This window comes from Sciurus carolinensis, chromosome 1 (assembly GCF_902686445.1).
Source record: "Sciurus carolinensis chromosome 1, mSciCar1.2, whole genome shotgun sequence".
Taxonomy (NCBI): Eukaryota; Metazoa; Chordata; class Mammalia; order Rodentia; family Sciuridae; genus Sciurus; species Sciurus carolinensis.
This window is the reverse complement of record NC_062213.1, coordinates 129,469,151-129,488,739: the sequence shown is the minus strand read 5'-3', so window position 1 is coordinate 129,488,739 and position 19,589 is coordinate 129,469,151. Positions and strand designations below refer to the sequence as shown.

General features: G+C 33.2%; 1 protein-coding gene across 11 annotated transcripts in view; it reads left to right on the top strand.

Moving 5' to 3' along the window:
• Positions 1 to 19,589, top strand: part of Ccdc18 (coiled-coil domain containing 18) — a 109,540-nt gene that overhangs the window by 17,063 nt on the left and 72,888 nt on the right. For 10 of the 11 annotated variants that reach the window (XM_047553010.1, XM_047553036.1, XM_047553065.1 and 7 more), the window contains 6 exons: positions 2,256 to 2,547; positions 7,130 to 7,254; positions 8,310 to 8,467; positions 12,017 to 12,237; positions 13,861 to 13,971; positions 14,574 to 14,705. In XM_047553010.1, coding sequence (XP_047408966.1) covers positions 2,256 to 2,547; positions 7,130 to 7,254; positions 8,310 to 8,467; positions 12,017 to 12,237; positions 13,861 to 13,971; positions 14,574 to 14,705 — 1,039 coding nt within the window. The remainder of the gene's footprint in view (positions 1 to 2,255; positions 2,548 to 7,129; positions 7,255 to 8,309; positions 8,468 to 12,016; positions 12,238 to 13,860; positions 13,972 to 14,573; positions 14,706 to 19,589) is intronic. The other variant, XM_047553046.1, reaches the window with a different exon arrangement.

The window sequence follows — 19,589 nt, the reverse complement described above, 5'->3', positions numbered from 1 at the left end:
CCCTTAAAGACATTTCTTAAATCATATATTACTTGTATAAAGAGGAAAATACTGTGTAGCATGCTCAGACCCTGCATTCAGTCCCTAGTACTAAAATTAAAAAAAGGAAAATATAAATGAAATACATTGGTTAAAATATTTCTAAAACTTCACACTCAGAGATTGACCATTCAAAGTGTCCACAGTATCTTTCTTCCTTGTGTCATCAAGAGTATTGCTGATATAGTATTTCTTGAAAAAATTCTTGTAAGAACTTCAGGCACCAATGCTGGGCACTTAAATTGACTTTGCAATTATGTTGAACCAAATTTGGCTCCACATACTTTTGACTTCATTGTCAGGAGTATATATATATATATATATACACACACACACACACACACACACACACACACACACACACACACAAAGATGGTTTCCTTTGCTCTGCAGAAGCTTTTTAGTTTGATGTAATTCCATTTGTCCATTTTTGCTTTTGTTGCCTATGCTTTTGAGGTGTTATTCAAAAAATCCTTGTCTGTTCCAGTGACCTGAAGCATTTCTCCCATGTTTCCTCCTAGTAGTTTCATTGAATTGGGTCTGGGATCAAGTTTCATTGTCCTGCATGTGGACACCCAATTTTTCTAACACTGTTTATTGAATTATTTCTTCTCCAGTGCAAGTCCTTGGTGCCTTTGTTAAAAATTAGTCAATTATAGATGTGTGAATTTGCTTCTAGGCTTTCTATTCTGTTCCATTGGTCTATGTATCTGTTGCTGTGTATCTGTTGTTATATCAATAACATGTTCTTTTCTTTTGATTAATATAGTTTTGTAGTGTATTTTGAAATCAGATAGTGTAGTGCCTCTTGTTTTGTTCTTTTTGCTCAAAATTGCTTTAGCTATTCAGAATAGCAATAGATTGCTTTTGGTTATTGAGTTTTTCTGGTTCCATATAAATTTTAGGATTGTTTTCTCTATTATTATGAAGAAAATCACTGGAAGTTTAATTGGGATTACATTGAATCTGTAGATTGCTTTGGGTAGTGTAAACATTTTAACAATATTGCTTCTTCCAGTCCATGAATACCTTTCATTTTGTGTGTGTGTGTGTGTGTGTGTGTGTGTGTGTGTGTGTGTTCTCTTCAATATCATTCTTCAGTATTTTATAATAATTTTCATTGTAGAGATCTTACACTAATTTAGTTAAATTTATTCTTAAGTATCTTTTGGTAGTTATTGTAAATGAGATTGCTTTCTTGATTTAGATTTCAGATTGTTCACTGTTGTCATTATAACAATGCTACTTGAGGGCTAGGGTGTAGCTCAGTGGTAGAGTCCTTAACTAGTATGCAGGAGGCCCTGAGTTTGAGCCTTAGCACTCAAAAAACGAAACAAAACATGAAAGGAATAATAATGCTACTGATTCTTGTATGTTGATTTTTATATTCTGCAATCATGCTAATTCAGTAATTAGTTCTAAAATTTTCTGGTAGAATCTTTGGGATTTTCTATACAGCTCATTTCATCTATAAACAGTGACTTCCTTATTTTTCAAATTTGGACACCCTTATTTCTTTCTCTTGCCTGATTGCTCTGACTAGGAGTTTTGGTACCATGTCGAATGAAAGTAGTAAAAGTGGAAATCCTTTTCTTTGTCCAAATCTTAAAAAGAAAGCCGTTAACTTTTCTTCGTTCAGTATAATGTTAATTGTTGGCTTATTATATATGACTTTTATTGTATTGAGGTATGTTCCATCTATACCTATTTGATAAACATTTTTATCATGAAGGGATATTGATTTTTATCATATCTGTTGAGATAACCATGTTATTTTTGTTCCTCATTCTATTAATGTGGTATATCATATTTATTGATTTTCTTATATTGAACCATCTTTTTCAAGTGGGATGAATCCACTTGATTGTGGTGAATCATCTTTTAATGTACTGATGTATTCAGTTTGCTAGGGTTTTTGCATCAATGTTTTTGTTTTTCGTTTCAGTTCTGGGCATTGAACCCAGGGGGCATTGTGCCACTAAACTGCATCGCGCAACCCTTTTTATTTTTTATTTTTTTTTGAGACAGGGACCTTTTTAAGTTGTCAAGGCTGTCCTCAAATTTGTGATTCTTCTGCCTTAGCCTCCCAAGTAACTGGGACAGGTGTTCCCCACTATGCCTTATACTTCAAAATATTTCTATACTGAGAGTATCTAAATATGATTATTAAAAATGAATGCACATTTTATTTTCATTTCAATTTTTTTTCTTTATAGACAATTAAAAGAAGAAAACAACAATGGAAAAGAAAAAGTAAGGATTATGGCAGTGAAGAATTCAGAAGTCATGGCACAATTGACTGAATGTAGACAAAGTGTTCTGAAGCTAGAAAGTGAGTTAGAAGACAAAGATGAAATACTGAGAGAAAAATTTTCTCTAATGAATGAAAACCGAGAATTAAAGGTTCGTGTTGCAACACAGAACGAGCGACTAGATTTATGTCAGCAGGAAATTGAAAGTTCAAGGGTAGAACTGAGAAGTTTGGGAAAAATGATATCCCATTTGCCAGTAAGTATATGTGAAAAGAAATGTACTGTACTTGGTTGCTTAATGGAATAGAAAAATTTTACTCAAGTGTTTTATGAGAGAACACCATTTTGGAGTTGCTTTATTGACTTTTAGTTTTGTTCCTACTTGTCTGTACTTTGGCACGAATTTCTTTTCTGTTTAATTCCCATTTTTGCCTCACACTTACCTTTCTACTCCTCTACCCTTCCTTTTGTATCAGATGCCAAATATAAGAATGGCACATTATTTTTTTTTTTTAAACATGTTATTTATTTCCCAATAAAGTGAGGAAAAGTGTTTGTACAAGCATTCTGTAACTTTAAATAACAGAAAATGCATGTTTTATAATTACATAATGTTAAAAGGCTAAAGTCAAAATAATTTAAACAATAATAAATACATTTCATTTTCCTTAATTTAGGAAACCACTGAAAACACACTTTGGTTTCTAAATTAGTTTGCACTATATGGCTGTAAATGTTTCTTTTTTTTTTTTAATTTTTAAAAAATATTTAATTGACAAATGAAGGTTGTATATATTCAAGGCATATAAGGTAATGATTTATCTATATGTTGTGTAATGATTATTAATACATTTATCACTACCCATGCTGAACGTTGCATCCCCAGAACTTGTGCATCTCTAAATTTGGACACTGTGATCAAGATCTCTTCATTCTCCTCAGGCCCAGGTTCTGGAAGCCACTATTCTACTCTGTTTCTGTGGGTTTCTTTCTTTCGTGTTTTGGTTAGATTCAACATGAGATTGATCATACAGTATTTGTCTTTTTGTGTCTGGCTTATTTCACTTAGTGCAGTGTCCTCCAGGTTCATCATGTTGTCTCAAATGGCAGGTTTTGGTTATTTTTATAGTTGAATAATATATGTATATATGTGTGCGTGTGTATATGTGTGTGTGTATGTGTGTGTGTGTGTGTGTGTGTGTGTGTATTTCCCACAATTTCTTTAGCCATTTATATGTCAATGGATATTTGGGTAGTTTCCAGGTCTTGGTTATTTTATTTATTTATTTATTTTTTATTGTAAACAAATGGGATACATGTTGTTTCTCTGTTTGTATGGCGTAAAGGCATACCATTTGTGTAATCATAAATTTACATAGGGTAATGTTGTTTGATTCATTCTGTTATTTTTTTCCCCTTCCCCCCACCCCTCTTTTCCCTCTATACAGTCCTTCCTTCCTCCATTCTTGCCCCCCCAACCCTAACTCTAACCCTAACACTAACCCCTCCCACCCCCCATTATGTGTCATCATCCACTTATTAGCGATATCATTCGTCCATTGGTTTTTTGAGATTGGCTTATCTCACTTAGCATGATATTCTCCAGTTTCATCCATTTGCCTGCAAATGCCATAATTTTATCATTCTTTATGGCTGAGTAATATTCCATTGTATATATATACCACATTTTCTTTATCCATTCATCAATTGAAGGACATCTAGGTTGGTTCCACAATCTGGCTATTGTGAACTGAGCAGCTATGAACATTGATGTGGCTATATCTCTGTAGGATGCTGATTGTAAGTCCTTTGGGTATAGGCCAAGGAGTGGGATAGCTGGGTCAAATGGTGGTTCCATTCCAAGTTTTCTAAGGAGTCTCCACACTGCTTTCCAGAGTGGCTGCACTAATTTGCAGCCCCACCAGCAATGTAAGAGTGTACCTTTCTCCCCACATCCTCGCCAACACCTGTTGTTGCTTGTATTCTTGATAATGGCCATTCTAATTGGGGTGAGATGGAATATTAGGGTGGTTTTGATTTGCATTTCTCTTATTACTAGAGATGTTGAACATTTTTTCATATGTTTGTTGATTGCTTGTATATCTTCTTCTGTGAAGTGTCTATTCATTTCCTTAGCCCATTTGTCGATTGGATTATTTACATTCTTGGTGTAGAGTTTTTTGAGTTCTTTATAGATTCTGGAGATTAGCGCTCTATCTGAAGTATGATTGGCAAAGATTTTCTCCCACTCTGTAGGCTCTTTCTTCGCATTGCTGATAGTTTCCTTTGCTGAGAGAAAGCTTTTTAGTTTGAATCTATCCCAGTTATTAATTCTTGCTTTTATTTCTTGTGCTATGGGAGTCCTGTTGAGGAAGTCTGGTCCTAAGCTGACATGTTGAAGCTCTGGACCTACTTTTTCTTCTATAAGATGCAAGGTCTCTGGTCTGATTCCAAGATCCTTAATCCATTTTGAGTTTAGTTTCGTGCATGGTGAGAGATATGGGTTTAGTTTCATTCTGTTGCATATGGATTTCCAATTTTCCCAGCACCATTTGTTGAAGAGGCTATCTTTTCTCCATTGCATATTTTTGGCCCCTTTGTCTAGTATGAGAAAATTGTATTTATTTGGGTTTGTGTCCGTGTCCTCTATTCTGTACCATTGATCCACCTTTCTATTTTTTTTAAAAAATAGCTTCATGGAAATATAATTTATTCTGCAAAATTCACCCCTTTGAAAATTTAGTAAATTTACTAAATTATAGTTTTCTAATTGCAGTACTGGGCAAATTCCTGCATTGTGGTAATTGTTTTAAGACTTTTAATAAGTTTACTAAAAATCTTACAACAATCACCACAATGCAGTTTTATAAGTTTCTGCCATCCCCCAAAGATCCTTTATGTCCTTTTAGAATTAGTCCTACACCCCTACCACTACCCTTGGGAAACTACTAATAATTTCTGTTTCTATATATTTTTCCTTTCTGGACATTTTGATGAATGAAGGCATAACAACATGTGGTCTTTTGCATCTGTCAGTATATATTTTTAATATTTTTGAGATTCATTCATATTGTGACATATTAGTATTTCATTTCTATTTTTTGCTGAATAGTATTCCATTTCATCTGTTCACCAGTTGACGAACATTTAGATTATTTCCACTTTTAGGCTATTATGAATAAAGCCGCTGTGAACATATTCTTAGAAGTCTTTGTGTGGTCATGTTTTCATTGCTCTTAAATAGATACCCAGGATAATTGCTGGGTCATATGGTAAATTTATGCTGAATTGTTTTCTAAAATGTCTATACTGTTTTACATTTTCATCAGCAGTGTATGAGGGTTCCTGTTTTTCCATATCCTTGTCAATACTTGTTATTGTCTTTTTGCTTACAGCCATCTTAGTGGGTATGAAGTGGTATTACACTGTGGTTTTAATTTTCATTTCCTTGATTGCTAAAATGTTGAGCAACTTTACATGTACTTATGAGAATAGTGTAGAACTGGGCTGGTGTAGAACTCAGTGGTAGAGTGCTTGTTGAGCATCTGGGAGGCCCTGTATTGGATATTAATTATTTGCTAAGCTTTTTAATCTAATTTTGCTTTTGAAAGTAGAAAGTAATCATATGCAGATAACTTTCATTATAAATTAAACCTCTTGTGTGCTCAGTGTTAAGAATTATTTGATATATGACTGTACAGTTAGTATGATAATGTATACTTAATGCTATATTTCATGAAGTGCTAAGAATGATATGGTTTGGAAAAAAAAAACAAAAAAAAAAAACAAAAAGAATGATATGGTTTGGAAATGTGAATTTTTTTAACTTCTAGAGTGTAATTAGCTTAGCATTTGTAATATAGCTTAACATTTGCAAAATATGGGACACATTGTTGTATCAACTTCGGATGTTTTTAGAATAAAGTTTATAGGTAAACCTCTGTATGTACTTTGTCAGCTCCATTCTCCCTCCATGCTCAAAAGTAGCAACTATTCTTTCTTTGGGGGTGAGGTGAGTGTTTACTGGCAATAGAACTCAGGGACTCTCGACCACTGAGCCATGTCCCCAGCCCTATTTTGTCTTTTATTTAGAGATAGGGTCTCACTGAGTTGCTTAGCGCCTAGCTTTTTTGCTGAGGCTGGCTTTGAACTCGAGATCCTCCTGCCTCACCCTCCTGAGCTGCTGGGATTACAGGAGTACACCACTGGACCTGCCCGGCTAAGTAGCAACTATTCTGAAATTCTTTTGTTGTCTTCTCTTCCATATTTTAAATGTTGCCACATATAAATTTATATAGAAATACATGTTTCTTTCTTTTTTTTTTTTGGTACTCGGAATTGAACGCTGGGCCCCAAGTTACACTCTTAGTTCTTTTTATGTTTTGTTTGAGACAGGATTTTGCTAAGTTGCTTAGGGCTTTGCTAAATTGCTGAGTCTTGCCTCAAACTGTGATCCTCTCACCTCAACCGCCAGAGCTGTTGGTATCACAGGCATGTACCACCATGCCCATACATTTCTTAGTATATTTTTGAAAATACTTTGTGTACGAATGGAATTTGTTTTTTTTACTTGGTATTATGTTATAAAATGTATCCATATTAATTTATATAACACAAGTTTATTTAACTATTATACTTCCCCATTATCTTAATTATTTATTATAGGTTTTCCATTATCTTAGTTTCCTAATATATTTGTACATTTTCCTATTGATTAACATTAGGTTGCTTCCATTAAATAGCATATAAGTTTTCGAACTTAAGTGTTCTGAGTAAGAAGACAATGGCATCCCACATACATATCACAATTTATAAACATTTGTTTTTTTAACTTGCAGTTGAAAAGAGAAATACTTGGTTTTAAATCATCCATTTCTAAGCACCAGATGAATAGTTTGTCAAACAAGGAAGACAATTGCATTGGCTGCTGTGAGGCAAATAAATTGGTGATTTCAGAATTGAGGTATGTTTTTTATATTTCGAAGTTACAGCAAATAGAATGTTTTTTGTTGGAAATTACATGAAAGTGTTCAGTTGAGAAAGTTAAAAATATAGAAGGAAAAGTCTGGAGAGTATTATAACAAATACTGATTCCACAAGAATCATTTCTTCTTAATATTTTGTGATATTTGTTACAAATCTGTTTCTCTAAATAAAAAATAAAACATTGCAGGATGGGTAATATCCTGTGGTCCTTACTGCTTGTCTCATTCTTCTCCTATATATCCATTATTATGAATTTAATATGTATTTTTCTGTCCATATTGTGTACATTTATTCTCTTATACACAAATAAAAGTATATTGTTTATATTTGCAATTTTGCTTTTCCATTCATCATCATTTTAAAAATTTTTACTTTTTTAAAAAATTTATTTAGTTTTTGTTACTGCGGATTGAACCCAAAGGTGCTTTACACTGAGCTATATCCCCAGTTCTTTTTGTTTTTTATTTTGAGACAGGGTCTCACTAAGTTGCTTAGAGCCTTGAACTTGGAAGCCTCCTGCCTCAGTCTCCTTAGTTGGTGGGATAAAATCATATACGATCATGCCCAGACATGTCATTTTTAAAAATTCATCCATGTTGGGATAGGTAGAGTGATTGATCAATGAATAGATTTGGGTGGTTGGTTTCATCTTAATAGCTACATAGGATTTTTTTCTAGAATGGTGTCAATTAATTAATTCCTTTATTGATAATTACCTTATTTCTAGTCTTTTTCTATTACAGAGTTACAAAGAAAATCCTTATACATGGTTCCTTATTCATATATATGAGAATTTCTGTAGTATATATTCTTAAAAGTGATATTGCTAGGTTGTAGGGCATCTATATTTTCAGTTTTACTAGTTTCTATCAAGTTAGAAAGTGGCTATTTGTGTATAAAAGTTTCCATATTCTGTCTAAGAGTTAACTACTATCAGAATTTTAAAATTAGGCCAGTTTGAGAGGTGAGAAGTGGTATGAGATATTTTTTGCAAAATTACCCTCATGTTTGAATTCTTTTCTTTTGTGCCAGGATTAAGCTTGCAATAAAAGAGGCAGAGATTCAAAAGCTTCATGCAAATCTGACTGCAAACCAGTTATCTCAGAACATTAATTGTAAAGACAGCCAAGAAAGTGGCAAATTGACTACTTTAGAAACAGAACCTGTTAAACTAGGTGGTAATCAAGTTGGTGAGTTTATTTTAATAAATGATAATCAGAGTTCCTGGCAATAGTATTTTTATTTTATTCTATTGACTGACTGATATATTGTAGTTCTGGGGATTAAATCCAGGGTTATTCTACTAGTGAGCCATGTTCCCAGACCTTATTTTTAATATTGAGGTGAGCTTGCTAGGTTGCTGATGCTGGCCTCAAACTGATAATTCTCCTGACTCAGTGTCCTGCACAGCTGAAATGACAACTGTGTGCCATCAGTCCAGTCAATCTGTTTCTTTAAAATACTATCTTCAAGGTGGGTGTGGTAGCATATGCCTTCATCCAGCTACTCAGGAGGCTGAGATAGGAGGATTGTAACTTTGAGGTCAACCTCAGCAACTTATTGAGACCCTGTCTCAAAATTTAAAAAAGAAAACCTTGGGATATAGCTCAGTGATAGAGTGCTTGCCTTAGCATGTATGAGGCACTAAGTTCAATTCCCAGTTTCACTGAAAAGGAACAAGAAAGAAACCATTAAGAGCTGTTTGGTTTCTGTTGTTAAATACACTTGATAAATTGTTATGCGTAGTTATGTGCTGGTGACAACAAAAATTGTTTCAGAACTTTTGGACTTGGCATTATATTTAAAAAATATACATTACTAAAATAAAATTTACATCCAACAAGATGTGCTCATTTTAAATATAAAATTTTTGTAAGTATACCACGTGTTTTTTAACGTTTATGCCCTTGTTACTATTACCACAATCAAAACATAATGTTTCCATCAGAATTCCTTTTATTCCTTCTCACATTACCTATAAAGACTTTTCTCTTCTTTTTTAATGTTTTTTTTTTTGGTTGTTGTCATTTAGTTTTGGTACTTGGGATTGAACCCAGGGGTACTTTACCACTGAGCTACATTCCCAGCCCTTTTTATTTTGAGACAGAGTCTTAGTAAGTTACTTATGACCTTGCCAAGTTGCCTATGCTGACCTTGAACTTGTGATCCTCCTCCCTCAGCCTCCTGAATCACTGGGATTACAGGTGTGCACCACTACTCCCAGCTTTATAAACTTTTCTTAAAATTAAAGCCTGTACTAATTTTAGAGCTCTCTTCTTTCCTGATGTAAATATTTAAAGGGATAAACTTCTCTTTAAGCAGTGGGTAGCTATATCCTACTAATTATTATGTATGGTATTTTCATTTTTATTTAGTTCAGAATGTTTTATGTATCTCACAATTTCGTCCCTTTTAGGCTATGTGTGTTTTTATTTTTCAAATATTAGATTTTCTAGATACTTTCATGTTATTCGTGGTGGTTAGAATATATTCTATTTGATTTTATTTTGTATTTATTTATTTATTTGTTTTTGGTGCTTGGGATTGAACCCAAGACTGCATGTATGCTAAGCACATGCCTTACCACTGAACTATACCCTCAGCCCTGATTTTATTTTTTGAAAGTACTTTGAGACTTTGTTTATTGACTGGCATGTGGTCTGTTTTGGTGAATGTTCTAACTGCTGTTGAAAAAATGTTTATTCTGTGATTGTTGGGTGAAGTATTTTTTTTTTATTATCAACCATGTGAGGTTGATATTTAACTCTTCTTTCTCCCTAATAATAATCTTCTGTGTATTTGTTCTGTCAGTTACCGAGAGAGTAGCATTGAAATCTTCAGATATGTCTATATGTGTGTTTATCCTTTTAGTTCTGTAATTGTTGCTTCCTGTATTTTGAACACATTATGTACATATATATTTGAGATTGTTGCACCTTCTTATTGAGTAGACCCTTTTGTTATATTAAATGTGTCTTTTAGTTCTTAGTAATATTCTTGTAGGAAGGCTGTTTTGTTTGAAATTAATATAGACCTTCCAGTTTTTAAAAATAATTTTTATATTTTTTTTATACTTTGAACCTGTGTCTTTATAGATAAAGTGAGTTTCTCATAGAAAGCAAATAATTGGCTCCTGCATTTATATCCATTCAGACAGTTCTTGTATTTTAAGTAGAATTTTATTGGGGTGTTTGGATCACTTACAGTTAATATAATATTGGAATTTGAAGGGTTTAATCTACCTTTTTATTTATTTATTTTTTTGGTATCAGGGATTGAACTCAGGGGTACTTGACCACTGAGCCATGTCCCCAACCCTATTTTGTATTTTATTTAAAGACAGGGTCTCACTGAATTGTTTAGCATTTCACTTTTGCTGAGACTGGCTTTGAACTCGTGATCCTCCTGCCTCAGCCTCCTGAGCTGCTGGGATTACAGGCTTAATCTATCATTTTTTAATATTCTATTTTATTCATTTTTTACCTTCTTTGGGTTCAAGTATATTTTAGCATTTCATGTCTTATTTCCACTATTGATTCATACACTGTATCTCTTTGTATACTTTTGCTTATTGGTCACCCAAGGGATTAATAAATATCATAATTTATCTTTAAATACAAAGGACTATTTAGTATCAGAAGTGACATAAAATTATATATCTAAGTGATTAGAGAGAATGAGAAGAGAATGATGTGATTGGCAGAGGAAATGGTAGTTATTATAGGTGGTGATAAATATGTGTCATATATTCTCTAACATTTAAGAATAGAGTCAATGATATGGCTAGCTTAGAAAGTAAAATATTGGGAATATGGAGAATTGATTGAAAATTGCTACTTATCCAACTCTGGAGGGCAAAGTGCATCTCTCCTTGTTTCCATGTGTGTATTCCATGTAATCAATCACCTACATTTTGATTTTTTAAAGCGCTCCTGAAAATTCAGGTACTGTGGAGTAGGAGAAGATACAATGTTATAGTGGAGAAAAGACTAGTCAGAAAGCTACCTCTGATAAGCCTCAGTAGTTTTTAAAATTTCAGTATATTTTCTTCAGGTAGTTTGTAGGTAAGGAAGATAGGACTGGAAAGGGTTCACTGTGTGTAACTTTTGAACCTACATCTACATATAGAACATAAAAATGTTCTTACTGGTTGGATCCAGTGGCATATACCTATAATCCTGTGACTTGGGAGACTGAGGCAGGAGGAGGGCAAGTTTGAGGCCAACCTCAGCAATTTAGTGAGGCCTTAAGCAACTTCATGAGACCCTGTCTCAAAATAAAAAAATAAAAAGCACTGAAGATATAACTCAATGGTAAAGTACCCCTGGGTTCAATCCCCAGTGTCCCTTAAAAAAAAAAAATATCAATGATCTCAAATTGTCCAATTAAATTTTATGATTATCTTCAGTTTAAGGAAAAAAGCAACTTTAAAAAAAATAAACCATTTTATAATGATTTCTATTAAAAATAGAATCTTAAAAAGTGGGAAGTATTCTTAACTTTCTGGTATAAGGTATAATCTTTAGCTACCTAGTAAAATAAATGATTCAGAAGAACTTTTTTGCTCATTGTTATATATTTAATTTAGAAAGTGCCTTACTTACATTTCCTTATTGAATGTCTCTTTTTATTCTTTAGATCAGATACTAAACTTTATGATTAAATATTTCAACTATTTATATTGATTTTTGTACTTGAAGTTCTATTCAGAAAATTTTTCCTTTTGTACTTACCAACAGAAAGTATAAAAGACCGCAGTCAACATACTGTGAACAAGCAATATGAAAGAGAGAGGCAAAGACTTGCTACTGGAATAGAAGAACTACGGACTAAGTTAATGCAAATAGAAGCTGAGAATTCTGATCTGAAGGTTAACATGGCTCACAGAACTAGTCAATTCCAACTGATTCAAGAGGAGCTTCTAGAGAAAGCTTCAAACTCTAGCAAACTAGAAAGTGAAGTAAGCTTGAAATTAGCTGGCATATGTACTAAATTTTAAGATAGAGAATATCTTGCAGGGTTTTGTAACAATTTAAGTCTAGATTTATAAATTTTGCAAATTGGTACCACATAAGATATGTATTGGGAATTGAACCTAGGGGTACTTTAACACTGAGCTACATCCCTAGCCCTTTTTATTTTTATTTTGAAATAGTCTTGCTAAGTTGCTAAGGCTGGCCTTGAACCTGCAATTCTACTGCCTCACTCTCCTGAGTCCTCCTCAATCATGCCTCCTAATTTTAGGCATGTACCATTGTGCCAAGCTATAAATTCTTTAAAAAATTATATGAGGAAACATGTTGCTTTAACTTACGTTAAAGTAGGAGCATGCTCCCTAGTGGTTAAAAGGTCTCAAATTTGGTGAAACTAATATTGCATCGCAGTTTCTTATTTCTTCCACAGAATAAGTTAACATGGTAAGAGCACATTTACAAGAAGAGAATTTGGATTATATAGTTGGAAGAAAAGAAGTGGAGGTAGAGGATTTCAAATTTTAGCAAACATAGAGCCACCTAGGAAGCCTGTCAAACATGTAAATTTCTGAGTACCATTCTAGCAATTCTGATTCAGTAGGACTCGGGTATGGCACAGGAATTTACATTTTTTTGAAAAACCACATGTGAATCTGATATAGATATGCTATGGATTATATTCTGAAATGTTTTGTAAATATCTGATCTTCATTTTCACTGAATAAAGGATAAGGACACTTCAAAAGGTAATTGTAGACCAGGGTCACCTGAGTATGTATTATACTCAGTCTTCAAACTTGCATTTGAAGCCTGTAGTCACCCATAAGGATGTTTTTAAATGTCTAATTTTGTGTCTTAATGTTTATAGCTAAATCTATGGAAAAGAGTTGTAGGATAGGAACTTAAGTTAATAATTGAAAAGGAGATTTAGTCTGTAATTACAGGCTCCCACTCAAAAAAATTGTCAAGTTCTGAGATTAATAACTTTTTAGAAAAATAACAATTAATAGTCTGTTGAACATATAAAAAATTCAGAAACAGAAAAAGAAGAAAATAACATTGATAATTCTACCACCAGAAATAACTGCTGTTAACATTTTGCAATATTAATTTCAATCTGTAAGAACTGCTTTTATTTATTTATTTTTTTAATTTTTTTTTGCGGTGCTGGGGATTGAACCCAGGGCCTTGTGCATGCGAGGCAAGCACTCTACTAACTGAGCTATATCCCCACCCAAGAACTGCTTTTAAAAAGATAGGTTAGGAAAAGGTAGAGACCCCTGAATTTAATCCTCAATACTGAAAAAAGAAAAAAAAAAGACAAATAGAATTAAGGTGCCAAATTAAATTACTTGTGTATTACTTAGATGGAAGGAATGATGTCATATGTCTGGCTTTCATTTCACTATTTGTTTTTCTTCTAAATTGTCACTTGTTTTAATAATTATGTGAATTAAAAAGTTATTCACTTTGTACCTTAAATGTTTATTACCATAAATTTGCCTTGTTTATCTAGACACAATGTAGTTAAGTTTCATTAAGAGGAGCAGGTATTTGATATAAGATGCATATTCTTTAAAAACTAATTTTATACTTCAATGTATTTTCAGATGACAAAGAAATGTTCTCAGCTTTTAACTCTAGAGAAACAGCTGGAAGAAAAAATAGTTGCTTATTCTTCAGTTGCTGCAAAAAATGCAGAACTTGAGCAGGAGCTTATGGTAAAATTTACCCTTTTCGCTATAAGTTTACTCTGATTTTTAGGTATTTGTGATAGCATGTTTGTTTTGTATCATTACTATAAAACATACGAAGTAGGAAAGTCTAAATTCTACTGAATTTCTTGTCATTCTTTTTTGTTTGTTTCTATTTTAAGTTAATAGGCTAGTACAACAAGTTGTTATTCCAGTTTTGTCATTTTTATCTTAATAAAATCAAAATAGTAGTTCTTTAATATGCATCTTTTTTTGGTGGAGGGCACTGGGGATTGAACTCAGAGGCACTCAACCACTGAGACACATCCCCAGCCCTATTTTGTTTTTTATTTAGGGACAATGTCTCACTGAGTTGCTTAGCACCTCTCTTTTGCTGAGGCTGGATTTGAACTTGAGAGTCTTCTGTCTCAGCCTCCTAACCTGCTGGGGTTACAGGTGTGCACCACTGTGCCTGGCTTGATATTTTAAAATAATCTAATCTCATTTTGAAATATTAACTACTGGTTCATTAAAAAAAATACAGTATGGAAGATTGAATGCTTGACTAGTATATTTTTATGTAAATCTAGCTTTCACTTATATTCCTTAAACCTGTTTTATATTTCTAGGAAAAGAATGAAAAGATAAGAAGTCTAGAAACCAATATCAATACAGAGCATGAGAAAATTTGCTTAGCTTTTGAAAAAGCAAAGAAAATTCATCTTGAACAGCATAAGGAAATGGAAAAACAGATTGAAAGAGTAAGTAATGCGTCTTTAATACTGGAAAGAACCTTATTACTAGCACAGTATTGTTTATTTTGTAGGTGAGGAAACAAGGACAGCAAAGTTAGTAGCACTATAATTAGACTCTCACCTCTGATCTGTTTTATATTGTTCATTTTTTTGTGATGCTAGGAATTGAATGTATGGCTTCACACCTGCAAAACAAGCAGTGTACCACTAAGCTATATTTCTGTCCCACCAATGCTTTTCAATATAGTATGCTTTCCATTTCAACTTTAATCATTATTAGTATTATTAGTAGTAGTACCAAGGATTGAACTCAGGGAATTTGACCACTGAACCACATCCCCAACCCTGTTTTATATTTTATTTAGAGACAGGGTCTCACTGAGTTGCTTAGCACCTTGCTTTTACTGAGGCTGGTTTTGAACTCGAGATCCTCCTGTCTGAGCCTCCCAAGCTGCTGGGATTACAGAGCCACTGCTCTTGGCAATCATTATTTTTTGACATTTTCAAAATAAGAGTGATTGTGTAGACCTATTTCCCTAGATACCCCTTTATTACAGATTGGTTGAGAAGAAACAGGAATAGTATGGGAGCCCTCTTTTTTTTTTTTTTTTTTAAATACTTTTTTATTCAAAGAAAAATTTGGTACAATTCTTTAAAATGAAAAGAAAAGAGCAGTATTGTCTACTTTATTATTTTAACATAAAACAGATTTAATTTAGGAAACTACAAATAAGAATTATTCTACTTTTTCCTTTATTTTTGTATTTACTGATAATTTACAAAGAACTCCACTCAAACAAAAAATATCAATAAGTTGAAAGAAAAACCCAGGCAATCACACTAAAATTCATGGATAATAAAAATAAACTAAGAGAAGAGTTATCATAAGCCTTTTGTTGAGAATAATCAAAGTATAAAATAGCTATCACTCACTGAGCCATCTACCAAATGTTTGACTCTCTAGCCCAATATTAAATGCCTTGAGAAAGAGGTATTAAAGAGGTGTTAGTTAAAATTCATAGATAAGGTAATTAAGTTACAGAGATGATGGAAATCTTTTCTAAAATTTTCAACCAGATCGTAGAGATGGGATTTGAATTTTAATATCTCTAACAAAAAGATAATGTTTTCCACAATATATTCCTGGTAAACAAAATGTCTTATATAAAAATAATTTCCTAAATAAATATCAATTCATTGCATCAACAAAACTGAAATCTAGCTTGAATCCTCTGGCAAATATATACTAGATACTAGATTACCTTTCTTTTTTTTATTTTTTAATTTATTTTTATTGTAAACAAATGGGATACATCTTGTTTCTCTGTACATGAAGTAGAGGCATACCATTTGTGTAATCATACATTTACATAGGGTAATAGTTTTTGATTCACTGTGTTATGTTTTTCTTTCCCCCAACCTCCCATCCCTCTTTTCTCTCTATACAGTTCCTCCTTCCTCCATTCTTGCCCCGCTCTGACCCTCCATTATGTGTCATCAACCGCTTATCAGCAAGATCATTCGTCCTTTGGTTTTTTGAGATTGGCTTATCTCACTTAGCATGATATTCTCCAATTTTATCCATTTGCCTGCAAATGCCATAATTTTATTATTATTTATGGCTGAGTGATATTCCATTGTGTGTGTGTATATATATATAAAAAAAAATATATATATATATACATACATATATATATATATATATATATATATATCATAGTTTCTTTATCCATTCATCAATTGAAGGACATCTAGGTTGGTTCCACAATCTGGCTATTGAGCAGCTATGAACATTGATGTGGCTGCATCTCTGTAGTATGCTGATTTTAAGTCCTTTGGGTATAGGCCAAGGAGTGGGATAGCTGGGTCAAATGATGGGTCCATTCCAAGTTTTCTAAGGAATCTCCATTCTGCTTTCCAGAGTGGCTGCACTAATTTGCAGCCCCACCAGCAATGTATGAGTGTTCCTTTTTCCCCACGTCCTCTCCAACACCTATTGTTACTTGTATTCATGATAATGGCCATTCTAATTGGGGTGAGATGGAATCTTAGGGTAGTTTTGATTTGCATTTCTCTTATTACTAGAGATGTTGAACATTTTTTCATATGTCTGTTGATTGCTTGTACATCTTCTTCTGTGAAGTGTCTGTTCATTTCCTTAGCCCATTTTTTGATTGGGTTATTTGTATTCTTGGTGTAGAGTTTTCTGAGTTCTTCATATGTTCTGGAAATTAGTGCTCTGTCTGAAGTATCAGTGGCAAAGATTTTCTCCCACTCTGTAGGCTCTCTCTTCTCATTGCTGATAGTTTCCTTTGCTGAGAAAAAGCTATTTAGTTTGACTCTATCCCAGTTATTTATCCTTGCTTTTATTTCTTGTGCTATGGGAGTTCTATTAAGGAAGTTTGATCCTAAGCCGACATGTTGAAGATTTGGACCTTCTTTTTCTTCTATATGATGCAGAGTCTCTGGTCTGATTCCAAGGTCCTTGATCCATTTTGAGTTGATTTTTTGTGCAGGGTGAGAGATAGGGGTTTAATTTCATTCTGTTGCATATGGATTTTGAATTTTCCCAGCACCATTTGTTGAAGAGGCTATCTTTTCTCCATTGCATGTTTTTGGCACCTTTGTCTAGTATGAGAAAACTGTATTTATTTGGGTTTGTGTCCGTGTCCTCTATTCTGTACCATTGATCTACCTGTCTATTTTGGTACCAATACCATGCTGTTTTTTTTACTATTGCTTTGTAGTATAGTTGAAATTCTGGTATTACGATACCTCCTGCTTCACTCTTCCTGCTAAGGATTGCTTTAACTATTCTGGGTTTCTTATTCTTCCAGATGAATTTCATGATTGCTTGCTGTATTTCTGTGAGGTACGTCATTGGGATTTTAATTGCAATTGCGTTGAATCTGTATAGCACTTTTGGTAGTATGGCCATTTTGACAATATTAATTTTGCCTATCTAAGACATGGGAGATCTTTCCATCTTCTAAGGTTTTCTTTAATTTCTTTCTTTAGTGTTCTGTAGTTCTCATTGTAGAGGTGTTTCACCTCTTTTGTTAGGATGATTCCCAAGTATTTTATTTTTTTCGAAGCTATTGTGAATGGGATAGTTTTCCCAACTTCTCTTTCTGAAGATTCATCACTTATGTATAAAAATGCATTAGATTTATGAGCATTGATCTTATATCCTGCTACTTTACTGAATTCACTTAGGAGTTCTAAAGTTTTCTGGTGGAATTTCCTGGTTCCTCTAAATATATAATCATGTTATTAGCAAGTAGGGATAGTTTGAATTCTTCTTTGCCTATTTATATCCCTTTAATTTCTTTGGTCTGTCTAATTGCTCTGGCTAGAGTTTCAAGGACAGTATTGAATAGAAGTGGTGAAAGAGGGCAACCCTGCCTTGTTCCAGTTTTTAGGGGGAATGCTTTCAGTTTTTCACCATTTAGAATGATATTGACCATGGGCTTAGCATAGATGGCTTTTACAATGTTAAGGAATGTTCCCACTGTCCCTGTTTTTTTCTAGTGTTTTGAGCATGAAGGGATGCTGTATTTTATCAAATGCTTTTTCTGCATCTATCAAAATAATCATGTGATTCTTGACTTTAAGTCTGTTGATATGGTGAATTACATTAATTGATATCTAGATGTTGAACCAACCTTTTTGCATCCCTGGGATAAGAACCACTTGATTGTGGTGCACTATCTTTTTAATATTTTTTTGTATGCGATTTGCTAAGATTTTGTTGAGAATTTTTGCATCAATGTTCATTAAGGCTATTGGTCTGAAATTTTCTTTCCTCAATGTGTCTCTGTCTCATTTAGGTATCAGGGCGATATTGGCTTCATAGAATGAGTTTGGGAGGGTTCCCTCCTCTTCAATTTCATAGAATACTTTGAGAAGTATTGGAATGAGCTCTTCTTTAAAGGTTTTGTAGAACTCGGCTGAGAACCCATCTGGTCCTGGACTTTTCTTTGTTGGTAGACTTTTGATGACTTCTTCTATTTCATTACTTGATATTGATCTATTTAAATTGTGTATGTCCTCCTGGTTCAGTTTAGGTAATTCATATATGTCTAGAAACCCGTTGATGTTTTCAAGATTTTCCATTTTGTTGGAGCATAGATTTTCAAAATAGCTTCTAATTATGTTTTGTATTTCACTCCTGTCTATTGTGATATTTCCTTGTTCATTCTGAATTTTAGTAATTTACGTTTTCTGTCTCCTTCTCTTTCTTAGTGTGGCTAAGGCTTTATCAATTTTGTTTATTTTTTCAAAGAACCAACTTTTTATTTTGTCAATTTTTTCGACTGTTTCTTTTGTTTCAGTTTCATTGATTTCAGCTCTGATTTTAACTATTTTCTGTCTTCTACTACTTTTGGTGGTGGTCTGTTCTTCTTTTTCTAGGGCTTTGAGCTGTAGTGTTAAGTCGTTTATTTGTTGATTTCTACTTCTTTTGTTGAATGCGCTCCATGAAATAAATTTTCCTGTAAGTACTGCTTTCATAGTGTCCCAGAAATTTTGATATGATGTTATCTTTGTTCTCATTTACCTCTAAGAATTTTTATTTCCCTCCTGATGTCTTCTGTTATCCATTCATCATACAATAGCATATTATTTTATCTCCAGGAGTTGGAGTAGTTTCTGTTTTTTTTTTCTGTCATTTATTTCTAATTTCAATCCATTATGATCTGATAGAATACAAGGTAGTATCTCTAATCTTCTTATATTTGCTAACATTAGCTTTGTGGCATAGAATATGGTCTATTTTAGAGAAGGATCCATGTGCTGCTGAGAAGAAAGTGTATTTGCTCTTTGTTGGATGGTATATTCTATATATGTCCATTAAGTCTAAATTATTGATTGTGTTTTTGAGATCTATGG